The sequence below is a fragment of the Grammomys surdaster genome, unplaced genomic scaffold, assembly GCF_004785775.1.
Source record: "Grammomys surdaster isolate TR1022 unplaced genomic scaffold, NIH_TR_1.0 61, whole genome shotgun sequence".
Lineage (NCBI taxonomy): Eukaryota > Metazoa > Chordata > Mammalia > Rodentia > Muridae > Grammomys > Grammomys surdaster.
The window spans coordinates 20,290,000-20,304,065 of record NW_021604563.1 but is presented as its reverse complement, the minus strand read 5'-3'; the positions used below and the strand labels follow the sequence as shown (position 1 = coordinate 20,304,065).

General features: G+C 32.7%; 1 protein-coding gene across 1 annotated transcript in view; it reads right to left on the bottom strand.

Moving 5' to 3' along the window:
• Positions 1–14,066, bottom strand: part of Brwd3 (bromodomain and WD repeat domain containing 3) — a 92,899-nt gene that overhangs the window by 46,666 nt on the left and 32,167 nt on the right. Inside the window, exons 9-14 of the mRNA XM_028780923.1 lie at positions 10,422–10,522; positions 9,881–9,951; positions 8,631–8,731; positions 6,180–6,220; positions 2,401–2,505; positions 964–1,117 (exon numbers count right to left, since the gene is read on the bottom strand). Of these exons, the coding sequence (XP_028636756.1) occupies positions 964–1,117; positions 2,401–2,505; positions 6,180–6,220; positions 8,631–8,731; positions 9,881–9,951; positions 10,422–10,522 (573 nt within the window). The remainder of the gene's footprint in view (positions 1–963; positions 1,118–2,400; positions 2,506–6,179; positions 6,221–8,630; positions 8,732–9,880; positions 9,952–10,421; positions 10,523–14,066) is intronic.

Below are 14,066 nucleotides of genomic sequence, written 5' to 3'. Positions count from 1 at the left end.
GAAGAAAGAATATAGGTTATTTTGTCTGTTTGCTTTTGTTTATTGACTAGTTGACTGGAGTTGAGACATGATTTTCTTGTCTAGTCCATGTTCGCCTGGTATTCAATATGTAGCTCAGGCTAGATTCCAATCTGTGGCACTCCTCTACCTCAGCATCCTATGTGCTGTTACTACAGACAGAGGTGAAGATTACCAATTAGTTGGATAGATATGAAAGCAAGTTAAAGTTAGTAAGAGAGCAAGTTGAGTTTCTAGTCTCAACCCTGCTACTTAATACTACATTGAAATCATAGGATAATCACTTGGATTTGTCCTAGTAAAATGCTTATAAACTGGTAACTGAAGCAGAGAGGAGAAAGAGAAGTCAACCCATAACATGATGACCAACAACCACATGTATTCTGCTATTAATCCTACAGATGTAGCATTTTTGTACTATAAGAAACATACATAAAATCAAAAAAGCACTATCATTTCAACTACTTCTTCCTGTTTCCTCTCTTTTTTAACATAAACTTATCACTGAAGATAGACACTGTAGATTATATGTGCAAAAGAATAAAACAGTCCTAACCCTCAGTAAAGACAATGACTGTATACTTGAAGAACTACTAACATTAAGAAATGCATAAATTCTAGGCTTAGAAATAACCTTTTAAAAATTACTCATGCTCTTAGTGGCTTATCATTTATTAGTCTTATCAGGTAGATGTAACAAAGAACCCAAAAAATATTCTCCAAAGGCTAATACATCATAGAACGGAAAGCAAAACTCAAATGTCTTTCTTCTAGAATAATTAAATTTTCATTCTTTTTTGAGACAGTGTCTCACTATATTGCCCAGACTGGTCTCAAACTCCTAGGTTAAAGTAATCTTCATACCTCACCTTAAGCGTCAGACATGATACACTGCTGCACTAGGCTTAAATAATTTCTTTTTCTATGAAAAAGTAGAATACTTACAGATAAAGTATGAAGAAGCTGCCCTGTGACAGAATTCCAAACTTTCAAAAGGAAATTGTTCACTGCAGTAATAACAGTGGTGTCATACCGATCCCAAGCCACCATAGTCACCTTCAGTTTAGTGACTTTGTCTTCTGTGGATGTCAAATTATTCCTGAAGGATTAATTTGAAATAGTCATATCTTGTACATTTTAACAAAGGGAAACACAAGACAGCAAATATGACCAATTTTTAGGAAGACGTAAATGATTAGATGTAAATACTTGTGCTGGAAAGCTTTTTGTCAATTGGACATAACCTAGAGTCATGTGGGAAGAAGGAATCTAAATTGGGAAAATTAGCTTAGTCTTTAAATAATACTGTAGGGCATTTTCTTGTCTAACCATTGATATGGGAGGGCCCAGCCGGCTATGAACAGTACCACCTATAGGCAGGTGGTCCTGGGTAAAAAAGTGGCTTGGGCAAACAATAGAGAACAAGCCTATATAAGCAGTGTTCCCTATGGCTTCTGCTTCAGTTCCTGCCTCCAGGTTCTTGCCTTGAGTATGTTGGGGATGAATTATAACCTAGGAACTATAAGATGAAAGCTCCCCTTTCCTCTCCAAGTTGTTTTTGGCTATGATGTTTAATCACAGCAATAAAAACCAAACTAATACAATAGTTACTTGGAAGTACACAAATAAGTGAGATTACAAATAAATCTATATCTTAAAAAATAAAATTCACAGTATGATCATGTTGGCTGCCAGACAATACAAAGCATGTACAGTCCTCATATTATCCTCGTAAGTATTACTTAAAAAAAAATAAACCACTAATAGTCTTTGTAAATAAGTATCAGAATACTTAATGACATAAATGAGTATGACACTAATTATATCTGTCTATGACTATAAAGTCAGTTTATTTAATAAGGTAGTCAATTTAAAGGTCAAACATGCAGGAATTGAATTATCTCAAAGACACTGATATATCATCTCATCAACAGTAAGCTGCTGAAAGCAGGCAGCAATTAAGTGCACATATAATGCTGAATATAAATGCAAACAATATGAAATATGAAGGAGTCCTTTGTAACTAGAATAGAAGGTAAATTTATTATAATATTTAATAAGAATAACTCAAAATAGAAGTACAGATAGTTGTAAAATAAAATGACATATGAAAACTAAGCCAGAAAATAACTCCACAGGAGACAATAAAACTCAGACATCAAAGCATCACAATAGACCAGGATCTCAGACAAATCAGCAATGTTCTAGTCAATCAACAGCAGAGCAACAGTTGCTACAAGACTGAAGGGGCAAATTTCATGCCTGGTAATTAATTCCAAACTAGTTACTAACATAAAAAGTATATTCATTATTAAATATGGTAGATTATAAAAGATGATATGTCATGGTAGAGCCCCAGAAATATCTAGCAATCATGCTTACCCACTCATCTTAGTAGCCATATCTAGCACTATGCTCTTCCACTCTTGTTGTTGATATTGCCATATTCTTGCTGTTCCATCTCTACTTCCACTAACAAACCTTAAGCTGGAAGTTAAAATAACCTTGTTATTTTTTTTTCAAATATTCATCACATTTTCTTGATGATAAAATAAATAGCCTTCAAACACTACTGGTATATGTAAAACAGTACACTAATCTTAGAAAACACTTCAGCAGTTCCTAAAACGCTAAATTAAGTTACCTTTTGACCCAGCAATCGTATTCTCGAGGTACATATCCGCCAAAAGAAATGAAAACATTAGTACATATAAAATGTGTATGTGAAGATGCATGGAACACTTAATAATCCCCAAAGCAGAGACAAACAAAATGTTAGCCAATGGATAAATAAAACATGGCATTCATAAAACAGAATTTTTCAGTAATGAATAATGACACATTTTTAATATGGATGAATGCTGAATATGCAAGTAAGTCTAATGACAGAGATGAACAGCTGCCCAGTGCTGAGGAAAGAGTGATGGATACGTAACTAAAGGAAATGAGTATTCTGTAAGGTGAAAGAACATGTTTGTTCTAAGAATAACTACACTGAAGGTTGCACAACCCTATAAATATACTAACATTTTTATTAAGAGCTACCCTTAATAACATATTTGTTCACTCAAAAGTTTGATATTGTATTTTTTCTAATCTTTCAGACATATATTTAAACCAGGTATGCTTCTAAGCTTATGATTCCAGTAATCAAGAAGATGAACCAGGAAGATCACAAATTCAAGGCCAGCATGAACTAAATAATAAGAGATTCAATGAAAAAAATTAAAGCCCACTGAAACATATATAATGACCCATATTCCACTTAGAAAACTGAAACCCACCATATACAATGCTGTCCACAAGTATATTTTATAGATCTATATCGATATTTATAAGTGCAAAACTACATCAATTTCAATAGGTATTCAACTATATAGATTTATCAAAATGTACTTGATGAAATACATCATGATCAATAATTAAAGTGTTTTTACCTTTCAGCTTTAAACCCAAAGCTATAAAGAGCATCTCTATCTTTCTACAATCTTATATACTATACTGATTTAGAGCAGGTACATTTTTAAAAGGTTTTCATATGTGTTACCAAATTGTTCCCTATATATTGGAAAAAATGAAACTTATGAAGTTTTAAGAAAGGGTCCACTAATAATATGTTGAGTATTATAATTTTAATTAACACTTAATTTAAAAATCATTAGTTATTTTAACTTATATTATCATATTAGTAAAATTGGCTGCTCTGATTAGGAAGTCTTTGTTTTTATACTAATAAAAGAAATAAGTACAAACAATTTCAAGAATGAACAAAGTTTACCTATGATCTTTTCTTAGAGAAACAAAATTTCAGCATTTTGAGTTTTCACATATATGCATCCATTCATATTTAACATATTTTATATGTTTTTAGATTCATATAAGATTTTATATATTGATTACATTTATTTTTGAAGGCTTACTAACAATGTCTTCGAAATACACATTTACAAATAGGTAAGAAATTAAAATTTCAGTTTCTTTCAGTAGAAAATTATAGTAATATGGGTACTGGATCAGTAAGAATACATGCTACTCTTGCAGAGGGTTGGAGTTTTCTTCACAATCCCATGTCAAGTAGTCAATAGAGGCCTATGACTCATGTGAAATACACACACATACACAGAGAGGGGGGGGGAGAGGGAGAGAGAGGGAGAGAGGGAGAGAAACAGAGGGGGAGAGAGGGAAGAAAAGAAGAGAGAGGTAGAGAATTAAACCTATAACCAGAGAGAGAGCCCCATAAGAGCATGTACTGTTCTTTCAGATTGTCAGAAGATTCACAACCTCCCGTTAACTCCAGCTCTAGAGGATCTGACCTTTTTGATCTCCTTAGGCACCCACAGTTATGTGGACACATACCCATGCACACATATACACAAGCATCTAAATTAACAATAAATCTTATAAAATAAATAATTCAGGAAACTAGAGAGGTGGCCCAGCAGTTAAAGTACTTGTTGCTCTTCCAGGGGACCTAGGATTGACTCTCAACACCCATGACAGGTGGACTACATCTGCTTGTAACTCCAGCTCTGGAGGATCCAAGCCCCTCTTCTGGTTTATGCAGGCATCTACATACATGTAGCTAAAACACAAACATACACACACACACACACACACACACACACACACACACACACATTTTAACGTCATTTAAGAATAGTAGCATGGTTAACTTATTTTTCTATTTTATTTTAATGTTTGTCATGCTTAATATAGATAAACTGGATTATCATTATTTGCTTTTATATTTATATTTCACAAAGATGCTCAAAAGTTCACCTTTGTAATTACTCACTGTTCAAAAGTACCTTGAAATAAAACACTCACCCACAGTATTGCCATATAGATACAAACATGCTAATTTTATGTATTTCGTACTAAATTTTTGATCAACATAGTCTGTGACCTTTGGGGGTCAGATATTTTAGAGAGATGAGTTATCGGTATATAAAGTTTGACTTTACAGAGATAGGGAATGAATCTTATGGGTAGTAGATACCAGTGATTCACATGTTCAGAGGACATTGAAATAAATATGAAATCTGGACATCTCAGGACAAGCTCCAAGGAGGACATGAACTTTAAAACCCATATGAGACATAGATAAGATAGAATCAGGAGGGAAAAGGAGATATACAGACAGAAAAAAAAAAAAAAAAAACAAAGAGAAAAGGAGATAGAAGCCAGGACATGCAGGGGGAAAAGGAAAAGAAAGTTAAAGGTGGGGAATGACATTGCTGGACAGGAGTAGTGTGAGGAAAGTATAAGCAAAGTAGTGGATGACATAATGTGAAAATATGGAATAGAAATCCATAAAGTGAATAGGAATAATGCACAGATTCATATGAGAAAAGAATGTAGTTGTCTAAGTCAGGTTTTAACAGAGTCTGCAAATGCCAGCTTGGGATTCAAAATTCATTCCAGAGCAACAGAAGAAAAATGATAAGAAAATTTCTGAATAGAACAAATGTTTGTTTGTCAGAGCCATACTAAATCAAAAAATACAATTCTTGATTAATTCAGGTGGTCAAAGAAAACATAAAAGGCAAAGTATACAACAACATATGGAACTCATGGAGCGGAAGAACAAAGAAGACAGACACCGACTCTGAACCTAAGTGTCTAACAAAATAGCTCATTTCTGCCTCATACATTTTCTGTCAGGTTAGAAAGAACTCCAAGCTACTTTGTCTAATGTTATTTCCCAGTGATAGCACACATCATCAGCACAGCCAGCTTCAGCTACCAGGGACTTTACAAAACTATCTCCCTCTCTACAAATGCATCTTGTAGGTTTTATCTTTAAAAGCAGCCAAGCAATTAAAGTAATCAAGATCATCTTAAAACAAAACAAAAGAAACAAGCAAACAAAAAAAAAAACTTTTGGCAGTAAGTGAAATTAGGGTACAATGAAAGATATCCAGAACTATAGGAGGTCGGTTAAGGTACAAACTCATTTCTAGGTCTAACTTCAGTGACTATAAATTGAGCTGGTGGAGCTTAACTGTGGGAAAGGTGATGTGAAGAGATGCTTAGCTTAGAAAAGGATTTCTAAATGAGTTTCTTGAAATGTCAATGTCTCAATATCAACTGTATTAGTTTGGCGGGAATAATTTAAAAGGTCAAATATTTCTTTATACAAGTATGTACTCCATAATTACCTGTCTCCATTGTTACAGAACTGAACAGCAACAACTTTGTCCTAAAACATAGAACAACAGACTTTTGATTAAATGAACTTATGTAAAAAACAGTGTCCTTCTCCTAAATTTACAGGCAAAAGCTTAATATAATTTTCACGTTAAAAACTCATTTTGCTTTTAAAAAGATAAATCGCTGAAGCCTCAGCCAGTGTACAAAATAAGTTTGTGGTATTCTGAAACAAACTAAACATAAACAAAACTGCTTATAAATCAAGGGATGCATAGTTCTGAAAAGGTACTACCATATTACACCCTCCCTGAGATAACACAGTAATAGAAGGACCTACTTTAAAACAAGTGAGCTCATTGAAAGTTCCCAACTGTTTCTATAATCCTCGAGAACTATTTATTTACTTCTGTTTTCCACATGTTCTTTTAAATATTATAAAGGATTCATCTAACATTCTGTATGCCCTACAGTTTCTATGCCATGATTTACATCTTTGTATATAATGATGACAACATTAAAACTGAAGCTATCATTTATAGTTCTTCTTTGATAAGGAAGCTAAAATGCACCCTCAGACTCTGCACTCATTTTCATAATAGCCACTTATCAAATTGCACTTGAACTTAACTTGTAATGAAAACAAACAGCAAAACCTTCATACTTAATGATTTTAATTTTTAAACATTACTCATATATTCATGTAATTCTGACTTAAATAGTTTTGAGGTTTCAATACAATATTTACTGATAAATTCTGAATTTTCACTGACACGAGCAATAACTAATTTTAGGTGTCCTGAAAAATAATATAACCTTGATAACTAAAACAAGTGGTGCACCATTCATTTGAACAGGGGATTTTTACTTGATAATACTTTGCTTACCTGGGACCTTGCAAATAAAACTGCAAATCATATGTTCTTCATCATTTCCCCCTTAATTCTTTCCTACTCCTCTAGTCTCTCTTCTCTCAGTGCTCTATGAACTAGACTGTGCTTGTATGCACAGTGCAAAGGGATTGCCTTGTCATGCTTAGTTCAAATGGATTAGATTTAGTGGTCTCAGAATGAGATCTCTGAGTATTTCTAAGTATTTCTCTTGCACAATTTAAATAAGCTTCCAATATTTAGTATATAGAATATGAAGCATCAAGATGAGAGCAAGCTGAATTTGATGTGTCTAAAACTGGACAGTTCTCAAAGGAAAAATGCAAATGGTAATAAATATTTGAAAAGGTATTCCACATTCCTATCCATCAGGGGAATGCAAATTCAAACAACATACATTAAGATTCTATTTCACCTCAGAAAAGTCAGAATGGCTATGACAGAGAAAACAATCAAAATATGATGGCCAGAATATGAAGAAAGAACATCCCCTACTACACTGCTGATGAGAACATAAAGTGTTAGAAGCACTATGAAAACCAGTATAGAGGTTTCTTGAAAATTCAAAAATAACCCTACCATATGACCCATGTACATGACTCGTGGAATCACACAAAGGACTCTAAATCAACCTAACACAGAGATCCTTGCACATTCATGTTTATTGTTGCATTACTCACAATAACTGATAAGTAGAACGGTTCTACATGTCCATTAGCAGATGAATGGATAAACAAAATGTGGTACATGAATACAACAGATTATATTTTGTCAATGCATAAAGCAGAATGAAATCATGACATTTGCAGGAAATTGGAACTGGGGGTCACTGTTTTCTAAATATGCCAAGCATAGAATGTCAAATATATTTTTTTCTCATACATGAAGCCTATATCTATCTATCTATCTATCTATCTATCTATCTATCTATCTATCTATCTATCTATTTATATATATAATATATACATATATGTTTATGTATGTATAGGTATGATATAAGAGTAGAAAGACTATGAGAGAGGAAAAAGAGATTTAAGTGTATGAGAGGAATAAGATAGGGTAATGGAATATATGTAAAACTAAATCAAAGGGGAAAGCTGAAAAAAGGAAAGGAGGTGGAGGAACAGGTCTTTAATAAGAACAAAGTATAAGATCTATGTATGAAAATGACATATTGAATTATTAATTTGAATGCTAAATAAAACACTAATAACAAAAATAAGTGAAGACTGCTATTGCTAAGGAAAATTAGATTCTATTGAACCTTTGATGATACTGTGAAAACATATAAAGATCAAAAAGCTTAATTCATGAAAGCATTTTCCCATGAATACTCTTAAACTGCCTTTTAAGTATACAAAACCTTTTATGTACAGTCAAATAGGGCTCATCTTATGCACTACAACCATAGTAATTCCAGAATTTCACATTTGCATTCATTACTAAAGATTATCTTGAATTAAAGATTTTAAAATTCATCTATATTAAAGAATGGTTCAGTCTAGAAAAGACAAACAAGGGGGATTTTTTTTAAAAAAGGCAATAAATACAAGTGTCTTATTTTTCTCTTACCGTATGTGATTCTAATTCGGCAATTTTCTCAGGTATCTCAGAACCCAAATAGTATATTCTAATAACATGATCAGTGCTCCCAGTTGTAATGAACATACCACCTGGAAGATTAAAACACAATAAAATCCATAGTACCAAGCCACTTCTTTAGTTGTATTTAATTTTTTACGTTATATTAGTAACAAGTCTTCAAAAAACACAGTTGTCTTACTTACAATGTCATATTAATATTTCAAAGAAAAATAAATAAAATTCACAACAAACAATAGAGTTGTGCCAATTAACAGAACTATAATTCTAGCTGCTGGGGAGGTTAAGACAGGAACATTATCAATTTAAAGCTTCCAGGGCTTCAAAGTGACTTCAAGGTCAGCCTGGACAATTGAGATCTTCCATCAAAATAAGAAAGAAAGGGCCAGTGAGACAGCTCAGTGCATAAAAGTGCTTGTTGACGAGCCCTGTGATCTAAATTCAATCCTCAAAACCCACATGGTGGAGGAAGAAACATTGTACTCTGACCTACCCAAACGTGCCATGGCACACACAGGCACATGTATACATATACAATAAATACACGTTAAAAATGAAAGCCCTCCCAGTTTAGAAAGTTAAAAATTAATAAACAAACAGTGAAAATGAAGTTAGAAGATTGTGAAGATAGTTCAGTGATTCAATGTTTGCCTAGCAGTTCAACAGTCTAGGTCCAATTCTCAGTGTCATAAGAGACAAAGACACAAGTATTTGAGACAAATATATCCTTTACCTAACAAAATGTAACAATTATACATCAAACATTAGACTACTGATTAAAAACTATACAAGTTAGAGCTTTTAAGAATGTTATATTTTATATAAAATACTATATCAAAACTCTAAGACTACTTATACTTACAATAATCTTACAATATCTAATATATGAAGCCACAACTATGTATACTTTCTGTAAAGTTAAGCTAGGAACTAAATTTGGGAGAGTTGGATACTACACATTTTAGTTAATGGGTATTTGGCTTGGGAACTGTTTATTTTTTGCCAAATAAAACTAGCATTATATAAAATGTATTAAATTAAATTTAAAAATATTACTAGGCACTAATTAGTCAAACAGGTTTGTGTAGCATAACACATGATTTACATCATTAGTAGGCTTAACTTCAATGATATACACTTTTTCTTCATAAAAAAATTTAAATTGGTCTTTTATAGATGGATCATTTTAAGCACTAAAAGCATCCAATTTAGATACATACCAGAACTGAAAGATGAACAAGATATCTGAACTCCAGGTCTGGATCTCTCAGTAAACTTTACTGGGCGATCTCTAAAGAATAAAGTAAACATTTTTAACTCTATCAGGCTCATCTATGGGCAAAAATCTTAGCACACTCACTGATCTACTTAGCATCAATATTAGTTTTAAAAAGCTAAAGGAAAAGAGGCCAATAAAGGCTATTATCATATTTTCAGTTAAAGTTTTTAAACCTTATGAATATAATTTATGACATCAAAATTTGGATAACAGTTTGCAAATATATTGTCATGTTATTTAGTAATATTATTATAAAATGTTCAAATATATCTTATCCCATTCTTCCCTATGAATTTCATAGTCTCAACACTGATTTTATAAGTTTATCCTAAAATCTCTAAATATTAAAATAAGTATGGATATAAATATGCACAAGGGGAATATTTACATGTACATACTTCAATACTTGAACTACCATAACACTAAGGTAATGAAGATATGTGAACTTGATTTTTCACAACATTCCTAAAATGCAAACTTACCTAAACTTCATTGTTTTTACATGCCATTGCCAGAAACAAATTGTTCCATCAGCACCAGTAGAAGTGAGGTATCTAGTTGTGCCTTTAGTTGATGGACAAAACTTAAAAAGAAGAAGTTAAATAAGATACAAAGTTTTTCCATTCAAACTACTTTTTGTACAAATACAGCACATTTAAGAATTAAATCATTTAAGAATTTCAGTATCAGTCCAGTGAGATGGCTTTAGTGGGTAATGTGTTTGCCAAAATGTGTAAGGTCCTGAGTTTAGTTTACTGAATCCAGACAACAGGTGGAGAAATGCAGCTAATGTAAGCTCCCCTGACCTTCATACGAGTGATGTATGTAGCACATTAATGTCTGAAGCCCACATACATACATGTACAAATACCACATAGACACAAAGAGAAAATAATTTCAGTGTCAGGATTTTGTTGCTTAAATTCCTAACAATACCTAACAAAATATATTAAATACAAAAGTCTCCAGAAAATAGTAATTCAAGGACTGGAGAAATGAAAGCTTGGCAGCTAAGAATGCTTGTTGCTCTTCCAGAGGACCTAGTTTTGGTTGCCAGCACTCACATTGGGTGGTTAACAAAATCTTAAAACTCCAGTGCCAAAGAATAAAATGCCTTCTTTTGGCTCCACAGGAACTACTACACACACACCTATACATCACCGCTGCACACATATACACATAATAATACTAAAATTAGAATCTTAAAAATGAAAATAATATTTGAAGCTGAAATAATATATCTCAGTGCTGTTTTAAATTTAACGTAATACTTTTATAATGTTTTAAAGGAGAATGAATTCACAAATTATTACTAAGTTAAATCACAACAAATACAGAAAGTATATGTTCCTAAGAAAAAACTGTGGATTTTTCTTTTCAGATCAGGTTTTGCTATATAATCCTAGCTGGTTTACGGCTGGTAGACAGGCCAGTCCTCCACTTGCTGCTATCCTACCTCTGCCTCCAGAATGCTGGGATTCCAGGTTTATGTCACCCAGGTGACTTTTGTCTTTTTAAAATGTAAACCATTCTCAATTGTTTTCTTAAATAAAATTAAATACACTAAATCTTTATTAATATCACAGCAGTATGAACAGATTAAGAAAAAATACACTTATGTGAGTTGGGAATTTAAAGAATCACGACTCTCTTAAACAGATCATAGGCTTTATAATAGTATACTTCTCTGGTTCTGAACCTGGGCACTTTATGTCTCCTCAGAAAGCAATCTTAGAGAAAAAGGAGGAGCCATCTGTCTCCAAGATGGCTAAGTCATGGGAAAACATTTAAAATCAGAGCAGATTTTCCAGTATGGCTATGAATTTGAAGATCATAAATGAGGGGCTGGAAATATAACTCAGTGGTAGAACACTTGCCTAACATGCACACGGTCAAGAGTACAATCCTTAATACCAGAATAAAAAAATCCAAAGTGAAGATAATAATTTCCACTGACATAATAATTAAGGATTAATACATGTGAGACTGATAAATATTTTGAGTTCAAATCAAAATAAATAAATCCTTATACATATTAAGGTTAATTTAATTAGTTAAATCTGAAGCCTTATGTTTGAAATGAATATTGTCCATTAATATTATCTATTAGTACCTAACAGACGAAAAATAATTTTTATGCAGCATGCTTTTTAATAGTTTCAATCCTCAGATAAAGTAAACTATATTGCAAAAGCTAATCTACAATCTATATTAGGAGCAAACAAATTATGGCCTACATATGACATCCAACTTGCTGTCTTTTTGTATAAATAAAATTTAATGGAACACAGTAACCTTATACTGTCTATGGGTATTTTTTCAGTTGTAAAAATAAAGTTGAGTCATTTGACAAAGACTGTATGCTCTGAGAAATCTGAAATATTTACCAAATTGTCTGTGAATTTGCTGCTGATTAGTGATCCATAGGAGTAAGAATATGAACAATAAGAACTTTATTGTCTCAAGAAATTCCAAAATTTAAAGTTATATATTTAAAATGCTTTAACAATCACATGTTGACATGCTGCTATATATTGTTTACATTTTTATTTAACAAATAATGTTATAGCTTGTTGAAAGAAAGCAAATAAATACATTTCTTTTTCTTTTTGAGACAGGATCTCTCTAGTCTTGACTGTCCTGGAATTTGCTACATAGACTAAGCTGGCCTTAAATGCAAGAGATCCTCATACCTCTACCTTCTAGAATTAAAAGCATGTGCCACGATGCCTGGTATGAAAGAAAGGACATACATTTCAAATATACAAGTTGATATATAGAGAAAATTGAGCAAAAATGAACTGCATAAAAAGAAACTGAAATTCTATCATTTAGTGGCAACCACTACTAATATATCATTTCATCTCAATGGTATTTATAAAAGATAGGAAATAAATTGAAGGGATAATATTCTGTGAATAAAAAGATAGCTAGTAAGTTATAGTAAATAATATAAACTGCCAATGGATAATTATTACTGTGGACAAAATGCCATGCCAATGTGGGTGGCTAAAATTTCACAAGGCCTCACCCCTAGATTAAGAGCTACATGCAATCAATGGCTATTGAGGTGGGGAGAATTAATTTCTCTAGGTAAGTATATATGAGCAACACTAAGCAGTCTCAGCAGATTGTATTTATACATATATATGTGTATAGATACAACAATAATAATAAAAGAAGAGATTCCAAATTGGACCGGGTGGTACAGGAGGAGTTAAAGAGGAAGTGGCAGAAATCATATAAATGCAATACTTCTGTATAAAATTCAAAAAACAATAAATTAAATAAGACAGTAGGACGATACAGACGGTTAGGCTAAATAAAATGATAAAATCAGAGAGATGGTCTTCTTGAGAAGACAACATTTGCTGAGTACTTATAAAGTGAATGGGCAATTATGTGAGTATCTAGGGACTACTACAGAGAAAGAAACTAGGAGGAGAAAAATCAGAAATTTCAGCCTAGCATAGGACATGGGAGGCTGAGATAGGAAGAAGAGGAAGAAAACAAGGAGGAGGAGAGGAGAAGAAAGAAGAAAAGGAGGAGAAGGTTAAGAAGAATGACAGGAATTTATCAGCAGCTAAAACAGTGAAAAGGAAAAGCAAATAGTATATGTAGTCAAGGAAAGTTCAGAGGCTGAAAATGTCTATAGTCTTGTGGATCACTGTAAAGACATGCTGCCTCTAACCTGTAGAATAGAAGCTAGTGAGGGCTCTGAGTACTAGTGACATGACTTATTTTACAATCATCTATATATTATGTGGAATCTAGACTAGGACAAAGGAGAGTTCAGAGCAGGAAAATCAGAGAATTCAAGTTCAAAAATATAGCCACAGATGTTAGTGGCGATAAACAGCACAGTAAAAATGTAATTCATGAGAATGTTCAAGATTCTGACTGTAATTTTTAGAGTAGAACAAATATGACACGGGGACAGTAATCTGTCTAACGAAGTAAGAAAAACAGAAACATTAATTACAATGAAGACATCATCATATGTTTAGATGTTACTGTAGTTAGGATGTTGTGTGTCTCCACAAAGGTCCACATATTAAAGGTTTGGTCTGCAAGGTAGGTTATTAAAGATGATGAAACCTTTCTGAGGGTCATCCAGGGAAGTCTAG